This window comes from Coenobita brevimanus, chromosome 29 (assembly GCF_032717465.1).
Source record: "Coenobita brevimanus isolate Jiangsu-jjx chromosome 29, ASM3271746v2, whole genome shotgun sequence".
Taxonomy (NCBI): domain Eukaryota; kingdom Metazoa; phylum Arthropoda; class Malacostraca; order Decapoda; family Coenobitidae; genus Coenobita; species Coenobita brevimanus.
The window spans coordinates 435,001-462,032 of record NC_136982.1 but is presented as its reverse complement, the minus strand read 5'-3'; the positions used below and the strand labels follow the sequence as shown (position 1 = coordinate 462,032).

The window sequence follows — 27,032 nt, the reverse complement described above, 5'->3', positions numbered from 1 at the left end:
TAAATGTAACTCTATCTCAAACTCGGTCATGCGAGAAACTGCAGCCGAATACGATACCGATACCGAAAAATGTGTTATCGTAAATGTTATCACGGGTAAGTAAATAAGTGTATTAAAACGAAGAGCGACAAGGTGTAGGCAATGCACTAATCAGGTTTATCTCCGCGTTGTTAGGTAATTTTATCTCCGCGTTGTCCGAGTGATTAGCGTTGTTGACTACATAGCTGCCAGTCAGATAGTTCCAGGGTTCGATTCCGGTGCTGGATGAGGACGTCACAACTCGGGTGACCATCCACTCCTCGGATTGGTAAGTAAAACATCCACCCTGGGTAACCGCCAGGAGAAGTAACTGTGGTAACCTGGATGATGCAATGGTCTATTACCCCGGGATTGTAGCTGAATAACCCGCCACAAGCTTAAAGGCCTAAGTTACAAGATAAGCATTGCAGCGAGGCGTTTCATAACATCTGCCCCACCTTAACCACTGCTTTTGGGAGGACACTTGTAATTGTTAGATGTGAGTAGCCTGCATCCCACCTTACTGAGTGCAGCCAGCAACGGTACAAAAAGGTCGTGTTATCATAAGAACATAAGAACATAAGAAGAGAGGATAACTGCAGCAGGCCGGTTGGCCCATGCTAGGCAGCTCCTACTGTAGAAGAGTAACTGAACTACTACAATGAGACAAGGATAGCAAAGAAGAAATTATGGTCCAAAACTGGGTGCCTATCCACACAGCCGCCCTCTCAGTTTTAATAATACATAGTCTCAACAGCAGTATGGCAACCCTCCCTCATACCTCGACGTAACTTAATTAAACTTGTCTGTCAAAAGAGAGTAGGGTCACGTCGCCCTGGTATCGGAATGGGACGTATTTTAACGCAAATTGCCAATCGTGTAGGGCGAAGGAACACACCTCAAGAGTGAGAGCAGTGGCAGCGGGTTATCTGAGAGGGTCATGTGGAGTTCCATGGAGAGACTGGCAGATAAGGAAGTACAGGGTGTTGTGGTGTTCATGTGGATGTGATTGAAAGTGTTTAGAGAAATAGTCTGAGATGCTCTGACCATGTGAAGAAGATTGAGAATGAGGGACTGACTAGAAGAGTATGTGGGTGAGATGGAGGGGGAGACCAAGGATGGGATAGAGGAATGGAGTGGATAGATTTATGAGAGAGGGGTGTGTGAGTTGGTGCACACACGCATGCACGCGCGCAGATGCACATGCGCGCGCACACGGAAACATACACATTATCTGACTATTTATCTATCTATCTATCGCACCTTGAATAAGATAAAGCCATCAGCTCCATCTCACCCACGGCAAATGCAAAATTCCCGCCAAAAAAGTGTTCCAGTCACAAACATTCGGTGATGAGGTAAAAATAAGCTAAACACACACACACACACACACACACACACACACACACACACACACACACACACACACACACACACACATGATCAAATTAAGATACAGGAAAATGAACTAATGGATCAAACTAATATGATAAAACCGTCAGTCCCATCATCCACAGCAAACTCAAAATTCCCGCAAAAAAGGGTTCCAGCAACAAACATTACCACCGGAGTCAACTTACAAGCACTGAAAACCTCTTAAGTGTCTGCTATTATGAATTTTTAATGCTTGGCTGAGCAAAAAAACAACAAAACAAAACAAAAGAAACAAGAGACTAATTAAATCATATGCGTTGATGTAGTTTTGTTTTTGTCGTGATGTTCGTAGCGTTAATTTATGTATACTTACGTTGTTTTTGTGGATTCAACTGGTGTCATTATCAGCAATATTTTTCTCACGTTAATTTATTGCTCCCGTATTATTATTATTATTATTATTATTATTATTATTATTCTCACTTTTGTGCTTTCCCTTTCCGATCTCACCCCATGTTTAGCTGGGAGAGGCTAAGGAATATGATGATGATGATGACGATGGTAGTGGTGATGATGACGATGATGAAGGTGGTGATGATGATGATGATGATGAAATGATGATGATGACGATGGCAGTGCTGTTGCTGATAATGATGATGATGAAGGTGGTGGTGGCGATGATAATGATGACGATGGTGGCAGTGGTAATGATGATGATGATGATGATGATGATGACGAAGGTGGTGATGGTGATGATTATGATGATGATAATTCTTCACAACAATGCCGGGTCGCAAACTTCTCATGAAATAGTGAAACTCCTGAAGACTTGGCGCTGAGAAATTATATCCCATCCTGCCTACAAAATCAGTCCGGATTTGACACCATCGCCTCGAAGCCATTACTGACGCGTAAAATATGAACCAAAGACCAGTTCCGTCCTCGTGTGACAAAAACCTTGCAATTCCATAAAGTGTGGGAGTTTTCTTGCTTGTGGGAGGCGTGTGTGATGGATGAGCCACGCACAGTATAAAGAATCCGTCAATCCATCACCGACCCACTGCGCTGCTGTCCGACTTCAATAAATCAAGCTCGTATTCTGGCGGCCGGACACCCCCTCAAGGCTCCCATACCCACACTCGCCACACCTACACCCACACCCAAAATCGCCACACGCACACCCACGCTCGCTACACCCATACCCACATTCGCATACTCACACCCACACTGGCCACACCCGCACCCACACTCGCCACACCTACACACACACACACACACACACACACACACACACACACACACACACACACTCGCCACACCTACACACACACACACACTCGCCACACCCACATCCACACTCGCCACACCTACACCCACACTTGCTACACCCACACCCACACTCGCCACACCCACCACTCACACAGGCTCTACCTATTACACCTAGACAATTTCCACACACCCTCCACTTAAAGCTAGGGTCATAGTAATGTTTTGACAATTTTGCCCAGGATGTCTTAGCGGGTTATTAAACTCCAATACTTTCTTCAAAACAGTGCATCTCCAGTCGTTCTTGTTTTAAATGTCTTTCATTAAAATAAATAAATAAATAATAAACGCTGACATGTGAGTGGAATGGGACGCAGACGGATTAAAACACGTGGTTCTTATACAGCAACAAGAAGACTGAGGCTACGGCTATTCTCGCAATGTTATTTATCGAGTAGTATACTGTGGGACTATTGTCTTGGCTCGACGGGAAGGAAGCGTTTGACTAAAATTTTCCTCATCAAGACAATTCCTCTTCAAAAATGTCTAGATGGAGAAGGTATAGTAACTTTCTGTGGCACGCACAGGGTCTGCCAAATCCAGAGTGTGTTCCTGAGTTACTGTACCATTTTGAAGCATGAAATCTGGCATGCTGCAACCGTAGAGTTTATGAGACAAACTTTCATTTCTTATTATCACACCCCTATGGGAGTGTCTGGGGACTGAGCTGTGTGTGGGGTGTCTGAGAGGTTTATTCAAAGGCAAAGGAGATCTTTTGAGATATACTGGGGTGATGGATACGGTTGGGGTGGATGCGACTATCAGAGGTGTCCCTAGTCTTGTTTAAGCTCTCCAATGAAATGACGGCGACTGGATATTTTATAAGCATAAATATCAGCACACGAAGTACAATTATTTCATTTTCTTTCACAGACAAAGTATTCAATCTCGGAGAGACATCATCATTATCATCATCACCACCACCACCATCATCATAACCTTATTTCCCACTTATACAACGGACAAAGATACAATAGATAAAAGGACATTAACAAATTATACCATATATATATATATATATATATATATATATATATATATATATACACGCGTGTGAAATATATATCCCATTGGATCCCAGGGGTGCTGGGCGAGGCATTGCACTGGGAGGGCACTAAGCGCACCGCCCTCCGCCTATCGGCTCATAGTCGCTCATAGGTCCCTACCCTGGGGTTCCCTACTTTATAAAGACTTGAAAAAACCCAGTTCTGTCTAATGCTCTGGACACTGGGCTCCAATGGGATATAGCAAAAAAAAAAATCTGTAATTCTCTCTCTCCCTCTCTCTCTCTCACGTTAGGTCCGTCTGTTGTCACTTGTTAATTTACGCAGAGCACTTCATCACTCCCTCCCGCCAACTTCCCCTCACCCTTCGCCTTCCCTTCCCTCCCCTCCATCCCCCTTCCCCTTCCCCTCTCCTCATTCCACCCACCCTTCACCCATGTCCTCCCAGCCCTACCCTGTTATTAATTTTCCCTTTCAGCTATTTCCCCCTCTCTATTATTCCTTCCTTTTCATCTCCCCTTTCCACTACTTGTTGTCCCTCGTTTCTCTTTCCATTTTTATTTTCTCCATTGTCTTATTTTCCTGTGTTTTTCCTCCTACAATCGTTGCTATATTTCTTCTCTGCTACTTCTTCTATCCCTGTTTACTTTATATTTTTCCCCCTCTTCTCTTTCTACTAGATTACTTTTCCCTCCTACACTTCATCCTATTGTATTATTCATATTCTTTTTATATTATCATCAAACATCTCTTCCCTACCTACCATTGCCTCTCACTCCTCACTTCTTTCCCTCCTCTCCCTAGTTGTCATCATACTGTACTCTTTTCACTCTAACTTGGCCTAAAATAACCATCTCCATCTCTAATTATGCGTTGTAACAATCCGAGGACATCAAAATACGATGCTAATCACAAAGAAGTGCGATGGAAGGGGTGTAAAGCCGTAGCACTGTCTTTTTCTGTCACTGAGCTATATGAAATAAGCTAAAAGAGGACGAAAATCAGTGACAAAAATATAGCAGCCGTATCCCACAGTAAAATTCTAACTGGCATATCCTATACTTCGTTCACCTTAACTTGGCAGGGATTTTCGTTCCTTCTCAGCATATATTCCATAGCTCAGTGGCACACTTCAACAATACTATGGCCCTACAACCTTCCATAGCACTTCTTCGTGACAGGCACCAAGCTCTATTGTTCGTCTCTTGCTGGTAATAATTCAAAACGGAGAGATGGAAATCTTAGGGCAAATCAAAGTGGGCATAGTATAATTACTACACTTTATCCTCGAAACTAGTTGGTCTGTCCTATATTCTAGCAGCAGCTGGCATACACTACTACCTTGGCACCTGAGTGGCTATGTTGCTAGCTACGAAACTGCAGAAAGCGCTACCCGATATCACCAGAGTTCTTGCAGGCAGCTAACGTCATGGAACAAGCGTACCTATTCACTTATTGGTTGGTATATAAAATGAGAGCCCAGGGTAACACTTAGAGAGGTGTATATCAGGAAGGCGGCTGAATACCCCCGTCACTGTCTCAAAGGTCTAAGTTACGGAGATGAGAACGGCAGCTAAGCGTCTCCTGGCGTTTGCTTTTACCTTTGCCTTATCCCTACATCCTAGTTATGATGTTTTAGCTGCCATGACTATCGATGACTAGGGTGACTTAGGGCAGTGCGAGCAACAATGTCCAGTAATATCAGCCTAACTACCTGCCTCTTTAATCTAGTTCTCCTACCAATTCCTCAGTGGTGCTAAGATCTCCGTCAACCTCAGGAATGACTGTCGTGTTAGTCTCCTGCCGTCTCCACGCGATTATATTCCGCTATGGAGAGATTTTTTTGAAGGGGAGGGGGATGCTCCTAAGTCCCCATTAATCCCATGTTCATATAACGTCATGTTTTTGTATATTCCTGTTATTTTTAGACGATTTAATTCAGGAGTGACTTTTCGAACTGAAGGGTTGGATACACACACACACACACACACACACACACACACACACACACACACACACACACACACACTTAATTAATCCCTTCAGTACGAGAGATCTTTGCTTGCCCAATGAAACGGTTTGAAGGCAGCAAAAATAAAATACAATATACAGAGGCTTACAAACAACGCCAAGGGAATGCAAGATGGTCTCCACACAGTTCCGTTTCACTGACAACCATCTGTGCAAATTGTCATGGCGATCGAAGAGCATACAAAGACATGGACTCTCAAAATTTGCGTGATTATATGATTCTACGCTTCATCCCACACAGCACTTGAAAATTACAATAAAAAAGAAAAAGAAAGAATGGGAATAAAAAAGGTGTCTGGCTAAAGGAACAATTATGCCAAATTTTAAACGAATTGGTGATGAAATAAAGATCATTTGGAGGAAAGAAAATGAGGAAATACAGTACCTCTCCAGAATTTGGTGGAGAAAAAAAAAAAAAAAAAAAAAAATCTTGTATACGAGACATGGGTTCAATGGAATACATTGATCTGGGGGCAGCAAAGTTAATAAATAAATAAATAAATCATTAAATAGGCCACCGTAAAGAAAGGGTTAGAGTTTCATGTTGGCAGAAGAAAATGAAAGTATAAATGACGAATCTGAGTATTATCAAACAATTTCATTTTAACAGAAAATTGCTAAAAAAATATTAATAACGAATTTGTGTAACATGCAAGGGTGTCATTTTAACACAAAAAATTGAGGGGGAAGGAGGAATATTAGCGAAGAAACTGAGTAATATATATTGTAAAACAGAGGATCATTCGAACATTTAAAACTTTATACATAACATATTGAAAACCCGACACTGCTATGTATTATACTGGAACAAATGTAGCAATGTTGTACCTATTGTTCAGTCCAGTTTTCAAAGTAAGAATAATCCCTTCACTACCCTGACCAATTTGACTATATTTTATTTTTTACCACAAGATTATTTTCTATATACCCCTTCAGCCCGGGGAACTATTTCTTTTTTTTTTTGTTCCTTCTGCCACTAAACTCTGGAACTGTCTCCCTCTGTCTGTATTTCCTACCTCCTATGATCTCCAGTCTTTCAAACGCAGTGTGTCCAGGCATCTCGAAATGAATGGATCTTGAATTTGGCTCTCTTTTGTATTGTTTTTGTTTTCTTCTTGGAGGGAACGTTCATGCGGGCTCAGCCTTAGGTTCCTTCTTCCTCGCATAAAAAAAAAAAATCTAAGCTTCTGCGAGGCTTTTTGAATTGTAGAGGTTAGATACAGCCTTCATTAACCCCTATCAGTGTGAGTCCTTTCCTAAAATTGAAGGAAATCGTAATAAAGCAACAAACAAGATAGATAAATAGATAGATAGATAGGCTGACAGATAGATAAATAAATAAATACAGTACCGTATCATCAAAGTCATGGGTTTAAGCAGGAGGTTGGTTAGTGACCCCAGACAGAGGGTTTATAATTTTACCTATCGACTGTGCGAGTCCTGAAGACAGACAGTCAACCTTTCTAAGTCTCATCCATCCCTAGAACACGACAGAGACAGTCATTTTTCCATCCAGGTCCCCAGTTGTGCTGCTGGGTGGACAGGGACAAGGGGGAACACAAACTTTGTCCACCATCCTGACCGGCCTAAGTAAGTAGGTAAGTAGGCAAGTTCCTAAACCTTTACTTCCCGGGTGTTGGTAGTGTATCATGTCCACTCAAGGCCGCATCTCATATTGCAAGTAAGAAGTGTGTAAATCAAGGAAAATCAATTCATATCATCTTAAGCTGTACTGTGGGTAATTTTAGACCAAACTGGAGTGAAAAGAGTAAAGTTCTAGCACTCATGATGGAGAGAGGGTAATTTTAGGACAAGTTAGTGTAAAAAGAGTATAGTTTCCGCATTCAAGATGGAGAGAGGGCAATGTTAGGTCCAATCAGAGTAAGGAGAGTATTTTTCTAGCGTTCAGAATGGCGAGTGGGTAATTTTAGACCAAGTTAGAGTAAAAAGAGTATAGTTTCCGCATTCAGGATTAGAAGAGGGTAATTTTAGGCCAAGTAGGAGTAAGGGGAGTATATTTAAGATTGTTTATAAATAGGCTATGAGGGTGGGGTCAAGGGTCCGCCTCAAGCCCGCGATAAGTCTGCTGTGAGTCGGGGTTTGTTTGGGTATCGCGCGGGAATGTCGAGGTGTCGCAACCTGCCGTTCGTCTTGGCGGCTTGTGCAACGCCTGTCTGGGTAGAACCAACACACTGGGTAGCAGCAACACACTCAACACACTGAGTAGGAGCAACACACTCAACACACTGGGTAGCAGCAACACAATCAACACACTGGGTAGCAGCAACACACTCAACACACTGGGTAGCAGTAACACACTCAACACACTGGGTAGCAGCAACACACTCAACACACTGAGTAGGAGCAACACACTCAACACACTGGGTAGCAGCAACACACTCAACACACTGGGTAGCAGCAACACACTCAACACACTGGGTAGCAGCAACACACTCAACACACTGGGTAGCAGCAACACACTCAACACACTGGGTAGCAGCAACACACTCAACACACTGGGTAGCAGCAACACACTCAACACACTGGGTAGCAGCAACACACTCAACACACTGGGAAGCAGCAACACACTCAACACACTGGGTACCAGCAACACACTCAACACACTGGGTACCAGCAACACACTCAACACACTGGGTACCAGCAACACACTCAACACACTGGGTACCAGCAACACACTCAACACACTGGGTACCAGCAACACACTCAACACACTGGGTACCAGCAACACACTCAACACACTGGGTACCAGCAACACACTCAACACACTGGGTAGCAGCAACACACTCAACACACTGGGTAGCAGCAACACACTCAACACACCTTTCCTGATTTGGTTTTTCATACTTACTATTAGATTATATTATTCACATTAAAACATTTTTTTAAATTGGGGGTGTTTGATATGACATGCTCTCTCTCTCTCTCTCTCTCTCTCTCTCTCGCTCTCTCTCTCTTAGAGGGTTGATATATATGTGATCTTTTGGGGGAAGGGCTATTGATTTGGCATGGTTTTCTCTTGTCTCCTCTGTGTGTGTGTGTGTGTGTGTGTGTGTGTGTGTGTGTGTGTGTGTGTGTGTGTGTGTGTGTGTGTGTGTGTGTGTGTGTGTGTGTGTGTGTGTGTGTGTGTGTGTGTGTGTGTGTGTAATTTTAAGAAGCCGTGGACATAATGAGATGGGTGTTTTGATATGGATGTGAACAATCAAATATGTAAAGACTACTGAGTTGCTATGTAGGAATAATATTTACCATACCCTGTTCACTCTAGCCTGGCCTAAAATTACCATATCTCCGTACTGAATGCTGAGTTGTAAGAGTAGAATGACACTAGAATATGGTGCTAGTCACGAAGAAGTGCTGTGGAAAGAATGTAAAGCCGTAACATTCATTTCTTCCACTGAGCTACGTGAAATAAGATGCACAAAGAAGAAAATACGGGTCAGGTTAAAATGAACTTACTATTCTTTATGTAGCCTTATTTTCTATTCTTTATTTAGCCTTACTTTTCTACATTATAAAAGACGATGGACGTATGGAGTTAAACGCTTCAATAAAGATGTGAAAAGTAAGGTTCTTGGTGATGCTGCGTTGCTATGGTGACGAAAATAATGTGCTTTACTAAGTTTATATTTTGAAAAGCGAGAGATATGAGATAAATGCTTTAATATAAATGAGTGAATAATTATACATATTACTGAGTGGCAATGAAGTGTGGCTGCATTTTGGATAGGGAGATGAGACGTGATTTATTTTTTCAGTTAATGTTATTATTTTTGAGATAAAGAAAAGCCGAGAAGTGTATTTTTAAAGAGGTGTGTGAAATTATGTTGTGTTATGTTGTAGGAGGTGATGCGTTGCTATGCGGGTCGCGGGTGTAAGACTAACAAGTACTGTACGTGTGTAATTTAGGTGGCGGGCGGTGCAGGATGGGTTATCTGGGTGTACTTAGGCAACAGGCTCGGGTGTCCTGTGCTAAATATAGGTTGCTTAGGATTGCATTCCACCACTGCCCTACACACACACACACACACACACACACACACACACACACACACACACACACACGTAGTACAAGCAAACATGCATACACACACACACAACGTACTGGGATCCAAGCCTGCACCCCCCCTCTTTCTTTCTTTCTCTCTCTCTCTCTCTCTCTCTCTCTCATATTTACGTGATAGAGGGGCAGCGATAAATTACTGTGCACAGGGGAGCAAAACACTAACCACCTGTTTGAGGCCAAGAGGGGCTCGGCTGGGGGTGGGGGTGGGAGTGGGGATGGGGGGTTGTAGGGGTGGGGGTGGTGTGGGGGGTAGTAGGGGGGGTGGGGGTGGCCTGGCTCCTATAACCCCCTCTCCAAGCTGGCTAACCCCTTCTGACCGATGATGTATTTTTCATGCTATTCTTTCCTCACTCAGACGCTTTTCTTCAGCCCAGGGAAGACGCTTTAAACTGGAGGGGTTAAAGCGACTCAACATTAACCCCAATGCTGTACAATACCTCCCTTGAAAATTAATGAGTAGCAAAAAATTAAATAAATAAATAAGTAAATACAAATACCTAAATACATATGTACAAACCAATAAATGCAAATCAACAAATAAATACAAACAAAGATGGGGATAAATACAAATAAATATACAGGTAAAAATTAGGTAATGAAAGTGAATGGACGAAGACTTACACTCCAATGAGGTATTCCTTATTTTCTGGTTTTACTCAATTCTATTCTTCTCTTCAACTCTATTCTTCTATTTTATTCTCTTCTGTTCTATTTCCTCTTCTGTTATATTCTGGTCTATTCTGTTCAATTGTATCCTGTTCTTCTCTTGTTCTATCCTCTTCTTCTATTGTTCTATTTCCCTTTGCTCCAGACGATTTTGTTAACACTGGAAAAATAATACCTAGTGACGAGGTTAAAATCCATTTCCTGTAACCCATCCATAGCCTAATTTTTCTCTCTAAGCTGAATGAAATCGTCTAAAAGTACTAATAATGTAAAATAAATCATAGTAGTGAATGATTTTTTTTTTTTTAATGCTAGGAAGAAGGAACCAAAGACCAACGAGGCCGCAAAACTGTTCCTTGCAAGAGAAAAACAAAATACTAGAGACAGCCAAATTCAAGATTACTGTGCACTACTTGCTTGTTACACCTGTGCCCTCGTAATTACCATCAGTGTACTCAGAGCTCTCATAGTACTCGCAGCCTACTCATATGTACTTCACTCTTAACCATTACAGTGATTGTGCTGTCATTATGTACACCCGTTCTGTACAGGTCATTTGCGTTAATATTTCAACCTTCGCTATCACCACCACTACGTCTTTCATCATCACTACCAGCACCATCACCTCCACATTTGTACGACTATCTCCATCACCAGCACCGGAACCACCATCACCCCGACATCACCACCACTACCTGTCACCATCACCAGCAGCACCACCTCCACATCACTATCATTCCCTCTATCACCATTATCATCACCACCAGCATCATCACCACATCACCACCACTATCACCGTCATAATCACCAGTACCATCATCCCCACATCACTACCAGAATCCATCACCAACATCCTCTCCACCATCACCATCACCCAAATCTCTGCCACAACTACCTCACTTTCCACTACCACCACCAGCACCACCACCAACATCACCAACACTCCACCACCACCATCAACACCACCACCACCGCCACTTATCACCAACAACCCCACCATCACAACCACCACCACCACCATCACCATCATCACCACCACCATCATCACCACACCTATCACCAACCTTCTACTATCATCAACATCCCCACCATCACCATCACTACCACCATCAACATCCACATCTCCACCTCTATCTCCATCTCTCCACCACCTATCTCTATCACTGAGAGAGAGAGAGAGAGAGAGTTTTACGTCTCATTAAAACACAGCCTTCTCTTGTGTCCCTCTTACTGTGTGTGTGTGTGTGTGTGTGTGTGTGTGTGTGTGTGTGTGTATCTATCTGTCTGTCTACTTGCTTGTCTAATGCTTTGTCTATGTTTCTGCCTGCCCATCTGTCTGTCTGTCTTCCTGCCTGTCCAGCGTTTTGTCTGTCTGTCGGTCTGTGCTTCTGTCTGTTTGTCGGTGTGTGTTTCCGTCTGTCTGTCTGTCTGTCGATCTGTGTTTCTGTCTGTTTCCGTCTGTCTGTCTGTCGATCTGTGTTTCTGTCTGTTTCCGTCTGTCTGTCTGATGCATTGAAGTGTACTGACGCAAGGAAGAAGTAATTACAGTCAGAAGTAATTACAGTCAGGTGAAGAGGAAGACAAATCACAGCCACACTGATTCAGACGAAACTTGTAACCTACGCTGTTCTGGTCCTTAACCCTGTCAACCCGAGGACGTTATTCTTGACTCTTGCTGCTACACGACAATTTTCTTCAAGTCAGGAAAGCCCTCTTGTTGTGAAAGGGTAAATGAGTGCTATATCCCCCCCCCCTCCCGTTTGAAAAATTGTGTGTGGAAAGTCTGTCCCGGGAAAAAAAAAAAAAAAATGGTGAGAGCAAGATTTAAATTAACCTCCCGTCCATAGGCTGAAGAGTTTAAAGATTTAGGAGCTGTGGCAGGCCTTGTGGTATTTAATAAGCTGAGGAAAATGTGGCGAGTTTGGCATAGGAAGACTTTGAACTCTGTGGTGGATGTGGTAGTCTCAGTATACTGCCATAGCTTTTGAGTCTGGGAAATTGCATCACGTGTGGTATGCACCGTCTGGGAAAACTTTGGCGCGTTTGGTGAATATAGCGGTATTTTTTAGCCCGTATTCTTGTCGGTCGAGGAAGCTCCCTAACACTTTTACCTAAGCGACTTATTTTGCATATTACTCCTTACTGTCCTCTTCTGCGTTACACAAATCCTTCTACTATCGCCATACTCGGCATAAATAACGTACAAGAGGACATCAACCTGCCATTTCAAAAAAATAAATCGCTAAGGAAGAGGTGCTAGGGGCATAAATAACGTACAAGAGGATATCAACCAGCCATATCCAAAAATAAATCGCTAGGAAAGAGGTGCTACGGAGACTCCTTACCCGACTAGAATAGGGCGCCAATCTCTTATTCTCAGCCATATTTAATTGTCTGAAATAGAGAGAATAAAAACAAGAGCTGAACTGACCATGAGAGAGTTACTGGTTTGCGGAAACTGTGGTAAATGTGGTATGAGAATGAAAAATGTGGTAACTGTGGTGGTCTTGACATTTACCAGGCTGGTGTGGTGCCTGGGAGTCGGGGAAATTGGAGAAAAACTATGAAAAATGTGGTAATTGTGGTGAATGTGGCTGACTAACGATTAAGTGGTATCGTGGCCCTGGACAGAGAAGGAAACTACAATCATCAACATCGTCATTATTATTTTTACTATCATCATTATTATTATTTTTACTATCATTATTTTTAGTACTATTATTGTTATTGTTATCATCGCCATCGTTTTGTTATTATTATTTGCGAGGCTGATTTATTTATTACAATCATACGACTCCCTCAAAACAATAGGTGTAAGTCCACAAACCTCCCTGACAGTGCTGGGGTGCGAGGGGGAAGCGCCACACATCATTTCCCTCCACATCAGGCCACCACAGGGAGTCCCACCCACCCCTGATGCCACCTACCCACTGTCTTCTGCCTCTCACACAAAGCGCCCATACCCACTCAACCACCACATCCCCAAGAGGACACTGGATGTGGTGTGGTGGTGGTGGTCTACACACGCTGGGTAGTAATCACATAACCAACTATCGCCTGGTGGCCTAGTGGATTACGGCGCTCCAACCAGATAAGGCCCACAATTTTAAATCCGAGGAGAGGTTGAAGTCTACTGCCGGCATAATGTTACTCAGGGATTAGCGAGGCTGGTTACACTCGCTTGAATGTTGGTGTTGCGTAGCTTAGTTCGGTGTCCTACAGTCTTAATGGGCCAGAAAAAGAATGGATGGACGGACAGATAAACCGGCTACGAAAACTGTGGTAAGTGTGGTGGTTGTGGTAGATTTAATATTAACAGCGGCTGCGACGTTTGGTGGTCGAGAATTCCGCAGAAAGTGTGGTATGAAACGACGAAGTTAACTGTGGTAAACGTGGTGTGCGGGGATTACTAAAACTGTGGTGGATGTGGCAGTCTGAACCTTTATCGCTTCTTGTGGCGTTTGACAGCCGGGGAAGTTGTGGTATGCGTGGAATGAAAGAACCGAGTAAACTGTGGTGAATGTGGTAGATGTGGCATCTTAAAATTCGTTTGCAGCTTTTGACAACCCACGAAACTGCAACTAAACCCATTTCTCTCTCATTTGACACATTTTTTTCCCCCCCAGCTTATTCCATGTAGTTCAATGGAGGTAAGAGACAATACTACGGCTCTTCATCCTTCCCATAGCACTTCTCCATGACAAGCATCATATTTCAGTGCTAATGTATTCTTATAGCTCAGCATTCATGATGGAGAGAAGGCACTTGTAGGCCAGGTTAGTGTAGAGGGAGTGGTGGAAGTCGAAGATGAATATTTGAGTGTGTGAAAAATGTGGTAGCCTCATTACACTGATTTAAAAGCTGGTGTGGTATATGAAGGTAGAGGAAGCTGTAAAAGAATTAATTGACCCTAAAACTGTGGTAACTGTGGTATGAGACGATTATGGAAGCTGCGGTGGATGTGGTAGTGGTAACATTTAGCAGTTGTGACGCTTGAGAGTCCAGGAAAATGTGGTGATTGTGGTGGGTGTGGTAGTCATTGCACGTACCAGTTGTTGTGGTGTCTGACAGGCAGTAAATTGCAGTAAGTGTGGTAGGTGTGGTGGTGGCTGTGGTGGTGCTCCCTGACTTCCGCCACAGTAATGAGAGGAGGGAAAAAGGTGGGTGGTGACTCAGCTCTCAGGTTACCCCGTCTGTCGCCCGGCATACCCCACCCCACACCCCACCCCATACCCCACCCCCGACCCCACACGTCTCCCCCACACCCCACCCCAAACGTATCTCACACTCCACCTTTCTCTTTCCCTCATTCCACCCCGCACGTCTCCCCCACATCCCATCCTGCTCTCACCTTCACCCCTCCCCACCCTACCTCACACCCCTCTCCCATATCCCACCCTACCTCACACCCCTCTCCCATACCCCACCCTACCTCACACCCCTCTCCCATACCCCACCCTACCTCACACCCCTCTCCCATACCCCACCCTACCTCACACCCCTCTCCCATACCCCACCCTACCTCACACCCCTCTCCCATACCCCACCCTACCTCACACCCCTCTCCCATACCCCACCCTACCTCACACCCCTCTCCCATACCCCACCCTACCTCACACCCCTCTCCCATACCCCACCCTACCTCACACCCCTCTCCCATACCTCATGTTTCCTCCCTCACCCTTACACTATGATAGTCTCTATTCTCCTTTCACACTTTCCTGTAAAATGTCCACGCCAGTTTTTCTATACGGCGTGGTGTTCTTTCTGACTTTTTCCTGCCGGCTTCGGCTGGAGGGTTTGGAGGGCGGGGGAGAGCCTTCTTCTTTGCTATCCTTATCTCATTCTAGTAGTTCAGTTACTCTTCTAGGAGCTGCCTAGCATGGGCCAACCGGCCTACTGCAGTTATCCTCTCTTCTTATGTTCACTTCTACAGGGACCTACACTGGAAACTCGACGGTTGTGTGTCAGTCTGGGAGAAGATTGGGACTGGGCAATACCTGAATGTCTACCTGAACTGGCCTTGTGTAACTGATATGCACTAATTCTCGGTCTTCCCCTCCTTACGCCTCACCAATGCGACAATAAAAACAAGTCAAATAATGTGTTTAGTAAGCTATCTGGCACCCCCGCCTCAGCGATTATTTGCATTTTATTCAATATTATCTAAACTATTATTTATTTTCTTTTACACTAACATAAGCTTCATAAATTAACACAAGGAATATTAGCGTGTCATCTCTCTCTCTCTCTCTCTCTCTCTCTCTCTCTCTCTCTCTCTCTCTCTCTCTCATCTCTTCTGCTATTCTGTCTACTGTCCTTTGAAATTTGCCACTTTAATCCGAATCAAATGACGCACATGACACTGATCTATGGCACAATAAAACAATCAGTGTCAGTTGCTGTCTAATCAAAAGCCTAATTTTCAAAGCCCGTGGAGAGAGAAGTGGCAGAAGGAACAGGACTTTTTCTGGCGACTGTACGGTGGGGAAGATGCGGTAAAAAGCCTCCCAGTCCAAGAAGGTAATACCATAACTCATATACATAAAACACAATCAAGTTTATCATTCCCTCTCTCTCTCTCTCTCTCTCTACGTTAGGTCGGGTTTGTCTTTAGTATCACGTTAGGTTTGTTTGTTAGTTTGATTAATATGTTAAGTTAGATTACGTTAGTTTGGGTCAGGATAGGTTAAGTTAGGTCAAAGTGAAAGAAAATATATAGGAACAAATGGAAGAGTTATCCTGTAAAAATCAAGCTTGACGCGTAGTGTTAAAAAAATGGCATAGAAAACGGAGGTCTGCAGTCCCTTTTCTGCAATTTTTCCCTTCCTTTCTTACAATCTTCTCTCTTCCATTTCCCCAGCTTCGTTCTCTTTTCCCTCTCCTCCCTCCCTCAAATATCACTGTCGTTCCCTCTCCTTTCCCCTTTCCTCCTCTCCTTCCTTCCCGTCCCCTCCCTCTCCTTTCCCTTTTCTCCTCATTTCCATCCTTCCCTCCCTCTCCTTTCCCTTTTCTCCTCATTTCCATCCTTCCCTCCCACTCCCCCTCCTTTCCCCTGTTCTCCTCCTTTCCTTCTTTCCCTCCTCCTTCCTTATCTTCCTAACGTTCCCTCCCCTTTCCCCTTTTCCCCTCCTTTCCATCCCTTCCCCTCCCTCTCCTTTCCCCTTCCCTTTCCTTCCTTCCCTCCCCCTCTCGTAACTTCCCATCGTTCACTCCCTTTTTTCTCCCCTTTTCCTCCCTTCCCTCCCCCTTTCCCCTCATCCCCTGTTTCATAAGACACTTGACATGTGTGGTGTGGCCAACCAGATTAAAGACTTGATGGGGTTTAGCTGTATTGATCACTCCTGTCAATTTAATCTCGGTGTTGTGTTGCTCTCTCTCTCTCTCTCTCTCTCTCTCTCTCTCTCTCTCTCTCCCTCCCTCCCTCCCTCCCTCCCTCTCTCTCTCTCTCTCTCTCTCTCTCGTATCCCTTCATTGCTTTTCTTTCTCCCTTCCCTTCCTCCTTTCCTCCCTCCCTTCCCTCTCTTGTCTCCCTTCATTGTCTTCCTTCTCCCCTTCTTTTCTCCCTCGTACCCCCTCTCCCTTTCCTCTTATTTTCCCTCAGTTAATTTCTCTCTCTCTCTCTCTCTCTCTCTCTCTCTCTCTCTCTCTCTCTCTCACACACACACACACACACACACACACACACACACACTAAGCAGTTTTAGCATTTAAGCACAGAATAAACGTGGCAATTGTACTGCCTTCATAAACGTTCATCCTATGTATAAAAACCAATCCAGTAGCAACTCACCAGATCAGCTGAGTTCATTCATAAAGAGGGTGAGAAATGTAAACAAAGGCGTAGATAGTAAACAGTAGTAATGGCGGCACTATGATTTGTTTACAATAGAAACAGGGGGTGAGGCGTGAGAGGGGAGACTTAGAGAGAGGAAGTGTTATGTCTATTTGTGTTTGTATATTAATTCCTACGCGTTATCTTCCTGCCATCATCATCATTATCGTTACTATTATTCCAGCTCAGTGATGTGTGTGTGTGTGTGTGTGTGTGTTAGTATAGTCGCCTTAAAACTGGGGGGGCCATGGCAAGTATTTATGATGGCCATGGCGCTCTTTTATAAACAATGTAGTAAAAAAGAAAAGAAAATCTGGAGGATAATCATTACCTATTTCGACTAATTTGGGGGAGGCGGTGGCTCAATCGGTAGAGAGTTGGCCTGCAGTCCTGACGGACCCGGGTTCAAATCCCGCTGGGGCAGGGAACAGTTTAAGGATTTGAACTTCATAAAATCAGACTTTACTGATCTACCAGAAGGCCCGCCGACATGTCGTAAAAATACCCCCGCTAATACCAATACACCAGTCCTGTATGAGACAGCCCTAGCATGTATTCAATATGGACGGTGGGTGTTAGCGCCGAAGTGGTGATATGTAGAGGTGTGCGGTACGTAGGAGGACTACTGGGCCTTGAAAGCAGGCTGTGAAGCCTATGCCCAGTGTCGGACACATAAAAAAAAAAAAAAAAAATAGCGTACATTCTTCTCCGCAATTTTATCCAGTTGTAATCCCAGTATAATGTTAATATCAAAATACTATGCCGGATTAACTTAAAAAATCTAGTTCCTGTCCGTCGTATGCGTTGGGCTGAACCGCTGAATTTACTGGGAAAGGGTCATCGATTTGGAAGAACACTAAAGGGAACGCAGTGGATTTTGAGAGTTGTCCAAAGGGAGAATGGAGTGAAAAAGACTGAGGTCCACCAGCACGTCCACTTCGCAAACAGAAGAAGCCGATTTCGATTCTGTTCGCCTAGTATTACAAATGGCGAACTGAATATAACACTGACTCTTGCAGGTATAGTAATAAAGGGAAGTATTATGACTTAAAACTAAATGGTTGTGTCTCTTACCCTCGTGTAATCTAAGGCCTAATTCTTCTTCTTCTTGCCTTTATCCCACTGCAGTAATACACAGGGCGGGAGAGATACAGCAACGGGGGATTACAAAAGTAGGAGATCGACCAAGGAACTGCCTGATAAATATCCACACATCCATCATTACATCTGTATTTTTTTCTGCGCATATCTGCCTATCATCATCATCATCATAATCAACATCACCATCGTCATCTCCACCCCATTTCCCAGTTATACATGAGGTCGGAAATATTCAGAAACAGTACTGCACATAAGTAAGAAAACTACCAACAAAAAGCCGAATGAAACAGATCATACATGTCTGTCTGTCTATCTTAGTATTAGCTTCTACGCCTGTCTGTCTGTCTGTTTGTACGTATCATCATCATCATCATCATCATCACCCCATCTACACTTCTCATTAGTACATAAGTTTGGAGGGAGCCAGGAACACGAGGGTACAAAAGAAGACCTGCCAATAATGTGTCCAGTGGAATAGGCCAAACATCTGTGTGTATGCGTGCCTGTCTCTGAGCCTGTCTATCAGCCTGTCTGTCTAGAGCATACTGTATGTTCTGTCTATACTATCTGTGTGTCTGTCTGTCTCCTATCTGTCTGTCTGTCTGTGTTTCATATCTCTGTCTGTCTGTCTATTTCCCTGTCTCTCATTCTGTCTAAGAGGTCTGTTTTAAGCCCTCCCCTTAAAAAAAAAAGATGGCCACCAAAATAAATTAAAGTAAACGCCATCTCAGTTAATTTACACCTTAATTAAGCACTTCAGCATGACAGATCTTTCCCTAAAAAAAAAAAAATCAGAAAATGAAAAGAAACATGAAAACATCGTAAGAGGGCATCAAAAACAAACTAAAAATAAGCGTCTTCTTACTGAGAGGGTTAATGAAGACTGAATCTAACCCTTCAGTTTGAGATTATTTTCCAGAGATAAGGAGGCAGGGGGAGTGAAGAGGGGAGGGAGGAGTGAAGAGGGGAGGTGGGAGTGAAGAGAGGAGGTTATGGCCCATGGGGAGGTATAGGAAGGATGGGGAGATAAGTAATGAGGAAGGGGAGGGGAAGGGAAGGGAGGGAAGGATAGAAGGGGATGGAGAAGGGATGAGGGGAAGGGAAGGGAGGGAAGGACAGAAGGGGATGAAGAAGGGATGAGGGGAAGGGAAAGGAGGGAGTGTCACACCTCATTAGTGATGCACAGATCTCAACCTGACTCCTCCATCCTTCCCCTCCTTCTTCCTCCCACCACCACCACCATAACCACCACAATCCCTCGCCACCACAGCTCACCACCACACCTTACACTCTTCTACATTACCTTCACACACTGTACTTCCCACTGCCGTATACATCTTAACAGTGACCATATCTATCTATCTGTGTGTGTGTGTGTGTGTGTGTGTGTGTGTGTGTGTGTGTGTGTGTGTGTGTGTGTGTGTGTGTGTGTGTGTGTGTGTGTGTGTGTGTGTGTGTGTGTGTGTGTGTGTGTGCGTGCGTGCGTGTGTGTGTGCGCGCGCGCGCTCCATACAGGGTGTGTATGACCGTGCTAAGTCGGAGGTTTCACGTTGTCCCGACCAGGTCACAAACCAGGGTGAGGCAGGTCAGGGAGGGTGTCAGGTCAGGGAGGGTCAGGTTCACCACATGTGTCTATCGTTCCTTCACAAACACAGAGGCGCAAAAAATACTTCTCTAGTATATGGCAGGGATTCAGTAAACAAACATAGCACTCAGCCTGAAGATACGAGGCGAATTATTAGGAGGGAGTGAGCACACGGTATGGATGGGAGTAATTCATAACTTTAATCCTGACCCAAGGGAAGCTGAGCCTAAAAAAAAAGCCACTTGTTCTTTATTATAGTCACTTGTTCTTTATTACACGTACAAACAATATATGAAACTAGGAATTACTGAAACCATTACTAGATTTGCTGACGACACAAAAATAAAAAGTATCATAAACTCATCAGAACATCTTTCATAGGGACCGATACTGTAGGCCAAAGGGCAGAGGATTTTGAAATGAAATTAAAGGTAGAAAAATGTAAAGCACTTAATGTTCGTCCGCAACTCCCTTTATAAACTGAAGAGGAAAGATAATTACTAAATCAGAATGTGAGAGGGAAGTAGTAAACAGTCAGATGGGGCAGAGAAGGAAAATGAAATATGGAACTGTAAGGCACGCACAACGGCACGCACGCACGCACGCGCACACACACACACACACACACACACACACACACACACACACACACACACACACACACACACACACACACACACTACTAAGCGTTTGTCAAGTTACCAAGCATTAAAGAAAAATAATGAAAGGAATGAAGTATAGTATGGAAACTAATGCCCTGATATTGATCCACGAAATTTCCTAAACCCGGGGAAATTATTTGCAATGCCGAAAAGGACACGATTGAGGCTGTACCCCCCTTTCCAGAGCACTTCTTTGTGACTAGGAGCATCTAATAGTGCTGATCTGCTGCAACAACTCGCATGCAAGATGGAGAGATGGCAATTTTAAGCCACGTTAGAGTAAATACAGTCCTGTTTGTGGTATTTGCACTTCTCCAGTCGAGGTTAGATTAGGTTTGTTTAGCTAGTATCAGGTTGGGTTAGCTTCTTGGTTAGGTTAGGTTAGGTTAGGTTAGGTTTGGGTTGGTTAGGCTAGGTTAGGTTAGGTTTGGATTGGTTAGGTTAGGTTAGGTTAGGTTTGGATTGGTTAGGTTAGGATAGGATAGATTCGGTTCGGTTTGGTTAGGTCAGGATAGGCGATATTAGGTGAGGTGAGGCTAGGTTAGATTGCGTCAGTCGAGGTTAAATTAGGTTAGATTAGGAAAAAAAAATTATATGGAAGGGTAACCATCCTAGAATAACCCAAACATACAGCGTGGTGCAAAAACCGTGTGCAGCACGGATATTTCCACCCCTTGACCCAGCAGGCAGGTGTGCGGGTCATTCGAGGGCGCCTGGATTTGCACACCCCTCTCCCTAACCCGCTAATCCAGCCTTATAATCCCCCTCTTAATCCACACTGTCTTGGGTTCCTTCTTTATCATGTTTTATCATCTTCACTGTGGCTTATCATTATTATTATTTTATCTTTATTACAGCCATACATGCTCAGTTTAATACCGCAACAATTATATTTGACTCGACATGTACAGCATATATTTTCCTAATTTATAAAGGCTTTTCCCGTCGGTTGAGGAAGCTCTCTAACACCTCCTCCCTACCGATTCATTTCTAGGTACGGGTGGCTAAAATCGTTTTGTACGTAATTCATTCAAAGTACGGTGATATTAGATTTAAGTAACACAGAAGAGTAGGGCAAGGCGTAACAAAAAAAATAAGTTGCTTAGGAAGAGGTGTTAGGGAGCATCCTTAACCGACGAGAATACGGCCATCGTCTTCACAAGGAGGTGTAATTACCACTAATCAACAAAACATTTTTTTTTTCTTTCTTATTTCTACATTATGACCCGTCCTTGCCCCGGACGGTCTCTCTCTCTCTCTCTCTCTCTCTCTTCACTGAGGTCAAAGTGAGGCACTCTGCCGATCTGTCACATGACCCCACTTGACCCAAAACAAGGGAGTGAGGGAAGGGGGAGGGGAAGGAGAGAGGGGAGGGGAGGGGAAAGGAAGGGAGGGAGTGTGAGGGGGGGGCAAAGGAGGAGGGGGAAAAGGGAAGGAAAAGGAGACAGGAAGAGGAATAATTGATCAGCCTCATGGAGAGAGAGAGAGAGAGAGAGAGAGAGAGAGAGAGAGAGAGGGGGGGGGAATGAGGAACGTGAGGACAAAAGCGAAAGACAGACAGACACCTAGAAAACCGGACGTACACATTGTCTGCCATGATGCACACACACACACACACACACACACACACACACACACACACACACACACGCAGAGAGAGAGAGAAATGAAATCCAGAAACTGTGAGTGGCGAAGGAAGGGGAGAGGGGGAGTGGGACTTACGAGGGAAGGGATGAGTGAGTGTTGACATGTTATGGCTCTGACCCCTGTTGACCCCTACTGACCCCAAGTGACCTCACACGGCGGGGTCATGGCAGGTGCAGAGGCAGGTGTGGCGGGGCAGGTGTAGTGTCTCCTAACGCCTTAAATCACCTAATATATTCTTGTGGTGTCCTCTCACTATCTCAAGAACAGTTTACTCATCCTGGCCACTTGTCTCAATTATTCTTATCTTTTGCTACTTTCAGACGGTTTTATTCAGCTTAGAGGGTTTTTAGAAATGAAGTTGTTATATACAGCTTTGATTGTCTTTACTAAGGTGCTGTCCTCACCTGACCGAAATGATTAGACAGATGAAGAGACAGAAACAGGAATAAACACTAAATTAACTCCAACCCACTTCCGCCGCGACTCCTGCCACACACCTACAAGAATAATTACTAATGTGCGTTGGTTCTAAACTGACAACGATCCTTAACCCCATTCAGCTCAGTTGTTGGCCAAGTGTAGTCAGACTGGAGGCTCGGTTGGACTAGTAACCAAGGAGACTTATTCTAACCTCGAGACTAAGGCCCATAGAATTTAATGCAACCAAACTTAGTACTCAAGCTGAGGGAGTGGTCTAGTTCCATCAGGTGAAAACAAACGGAAGAAAGCCCGGAGTCAAGGCGGCATAGTGGATACGCGATCGTCTCCCAATGCGCATGTGTCTTGAGTCTTTGAAATCGAAGGCGTGACGGATATTAATGTTGGGTTTAGGCAGTATGTCCCTCTATATGCAGTCCTATGTCCCCATATTACTGGTTGCTATCGATGGCACGTAATATATACCTCTTCGTGATTCGTACTTGGTCAGCATGGGGTGGGGCTGATTCTGGCTGTTACTCTCCCCCTCAAGAGAAGGTTCGATCCTGCAACAGATCTCATATGGACAGATACAGATGCGGACAGGGAGATGAACACTGACAGAATTTTATTTATTTATTTTTTTATTTTTTTATCCGAGGCAAACCCGACCCGACCCGACCCGACCCGACCCTATCAAGCTTATTTCGACTATATCCAACCACACTTGACCCAACCCGACCCGACCTAACCCGACCCTAACAAATCTAACCCGACCCGACCGACCCTACCCGACTGGACCTGACCCCGAGAAGGAAAATAAAGGGTGGGTGGTGTGAGTGTCGGGTGGGTCGGTGGTCGGGCGGGTCAGCTGGTCCATCATTAGGCGGGTGGGGTGGGCGGGAGGGAGGGTGGGGTGGAAGGGGCGTCAGTTGTCATCACGGGTGGCAGGAGTCAGGTTCGATCCTCGTTGCCATTTTTAGCTCATCAACGACGTGCCCCAATTTCAGAAGGTGAAGCTATTGGTATCGAGTCGTTTTCTGTTTATCTATCAGTCTATCTATCTATCCATCTATCTATCTATCTATATGTGTGTATTTTTTGTATGGATCTAGTTATCAAAACATCTCATCAATGCCTGCTCTAATTCGGACCAAAACTGCCACATACATTGTGTGTGAGGACTGGAAGAAGTGATAAGAGCTATGACGCAGATCTGTCAGTTATTACCGGTATTATTATTATTATTATTAGTAGTAGTAGTAGTAGTACCTGATATTCTGATAGTTCAATAATTACAACATATCAGTCAGTGTCAATCCACAAAAGATGACTGGAGCTTCTTTCTTACTTTCTTTCTTTCTTTCCTTTTCAAAACACGTAATGCCACAAGGGAAGTAAACCAGGCATCTACTCTCAAAACTACTGGACTGCCATAGCCTAGCCTCGGGACCCTACGCTTCGAAAAGACCAATATATGACTGGCTTTTTTCTTTTATTTTTTCTTACTTTGCACTGCTTTTTTTATTATTTCTTTTTACTTAATTATTTTTTCTTTTCTGGTGACATTTTTGGGTATTTTCCTGCTTTTTTTTTTTTATTATTATTTGTACTGAAGTCTATGCTAGAATTCACAAACTTAGGATTAAGTGAGGAGGTGGTAGGAAGGGGGAAAATGTGGGGTTAGCAAGGGGAGAGGAGGAGGGGGGGAGGGAAACAGGGGTGAGGGAAAGGAATGGGAAGGGAATGAGGGATGGGGGAGGGGAGGGGGGGGAAGGAATAAGGGGAGGGGGAAAGAGAAGGGAAGGGAATGAGGGATGGGGAGGGGAAGGGTGGTGAATGGAAGTGGGGAGGGGTGGTAATGTCGGGGTGAGGGGGAGAAGAGAGGGGTGGGTAAGGGTGAGAGGCTGAGGGTTAGATGCGGGAGAAGGGGTGGTTGGGGTTGGGGGAAGGGGGGGAGGGGTGACACTGGCGATGCGCCCCACTATACACACACACACACACACACACACACACACACACACACACACTTGTTTCTCCTTCCCTCTGTTAAACCTCCCTCCCGCCACATCGCCATCTTGTCCTCTCTCTCTCTCTCTCTCTCTCTCTCTCTCTCTCTCTCTCACACACACACACACACACACACACACACACACACAAATGAAGAATCGCTTAAGGCTGGGGACGGAAAAGGATGAAAATTAGCGCCTGTTAACTACACATGTGCTATTCAATCATTCAAAGTCACAATGTTCCCTTAGAATACAATCTTTACAATATATCTAACCCTTTCAGCACGAGGACTTAAATTATTTCTTTTCTCTTTTATTTATATTTACATTTACACTCATCAGGTCGACGGTAAAGACGAAGCCTGTCAATATTCTCCCTAACACCTTCTCCTGAGCGACTTACTTTGCTTATTACATCCTTCTGTCCTATTCTGCGTTATATAAATCCTTCCAATATCGCTATACTCTGCATACATAACGTGTAAAAGGATATTGAAAAGCCATATCGAAAAATAACTCGCTAAGGAAGAGGTGTTAGGGAGCTTCCTTATCTAGCTTTTCTGACGCTCCCTTATTGGTCTATTTCTGTACCTGGAGTGTTGATAACCATTTCTGTTATTAATGGTATCTAGTTATATCATAATTACAAAGGCATAAATAACAAACTAGAAAATAATGAGGTGTTACATGTAAAATAAACAGCTCAGGAAAATATGTTACGGAGCTTCCTTAAATGTTGACAACATCTCAAAGGTCCTGAGATTCTCCCTCCCCCCCCACCATCCCCCACGATGCATATTACAGCTGATGAGCATTTACAAACATAGTCATCTTCCCAGTCCCGTCTGAAGAAGATTTACAATTGACGAAATACAGTGAAAACCCAGTCTCAGCTCGTGCGTGTTTCAGATGGGTCGATTTTTCCGCTATGTATTCGCCAAAGTTTAGGAGATACTTGCGTCTTTTTAATACTTGTGTCTCTGTCTGTACTTAAGGATAACCGAACCACATTATCTTAAGCAGTGCCACATAAACGTCAGGCCTGTGATAAATGCAATGTCTGTAGATTTTCAGAGTTCTAGGTCCCCTCCTCCCCCTCCAACCCAAATGTATACCAAGTGGATGCCGGATTTCAGTACCCAGGCCTCCTTTGGTTGTACTACTTCACACATATTGGTTTGTAATAAAAGTTAAGCCAAGGGGTATTTCCAAATTTTACTGATCTTTCACACACCGAAATGTCATTAAAAAAAAAAAAAAAACAGCTAATACAGTAAAAAAAAAAAAAGTCCTGAAAGAGACACCAAAGCATGATCTCTGTGCAGACGGTGGGTATTAGCGTTGAAGTACCGACATAGTGTGCAACTGCATGGCACGTGCAATTGCTGGGCCACAGAAAACGGGCTGTTAATGAATCTGCTTGAAGACACACACACACACACACACACACACACACACACACACACACACACACACACACACACACAAACACACACACACACACGTTTATCGAAAAAACGATCAGAATCAGGCACAGAATCCGTCACATAGGAAAAAAATATCTCACGCTTCTGCCCAGAGAGGATTAAAAAAAAAAAAAAAAAAAAAAAAAAAAACGCTTATACCCAGTTAGAAAGAAAATAAAAGGGAAGGGGGAAGAGGCTATCATGCTTAGTCGAGTCAGGGAAAAAGAAATGGAATGTCACGCTGATCCCCACAGTCGAGTACATGAAAATGAATAAAAGAAAAAAAAACAGAAAAAGGAAAAGACTGTCAAGTAGCCTACATGGCCAGAGAAATTAAAAACAGAAAAAAATAAGAAGATATTTATACTGTAGTCTTAAAGCGCTAGTTCTTTTAAGGAATTCAGTAGCGCTCAGCACCTCTAAAAAAAATAACATAGCATCAGATACGACCTAAATAGAATCAATGCGGGTACTCACGGTCTGGGCGCGGGGTTACGGTCTCTCTGCCTCCTATTCTTGAACCAGTTGGAGACCTGCGTGAGGGTGAGGCCGGTCTGCTTGGCCAGGTTGCGCTTCTCGTCAGGGGTGGGGTAGCGGTTCTGTTTGTAGCACTCCTTCAGCGCCAGGCGGGACTTTTCCTTGAAGCAGTAGATGGTCTCCTCGCCGTCCCAGATGGTCTTAGGCAGCGGGTACTTCTTGCGGATCCGGTACTTGTCCACCGCCCCTGCAACGGTGCATTATTATTATTATTATTATTATTATTATTATTATGAGTCCCTAATACCTCATCCCTCATCCTAAGCG

The 27,032-nt window shown here is 44.1% G+C and overlaps 1 protein-coding gene across 1 annotated transcript in view; it reads right to left on the bottom strand.

The window, feature by feature from the left end:
• Window positions 1-27,032, bottom strand: part of LOC145395044 (uncharacterized) — a 59,101-nt gene that overhangs the window by 21,779 nt on the left and 10,290 nt on the right. The window contains exon 2 of the mRNA XM_080268787.1: window positions 26,706-26,952. Coding sequence (XP_080124913.1) covers window positions 26,706-26,952 — 247 coding nt within the window. The remainder of the gene's footprint in view (window positions 1-26,705; window positions 26,953-27,032) is intronic.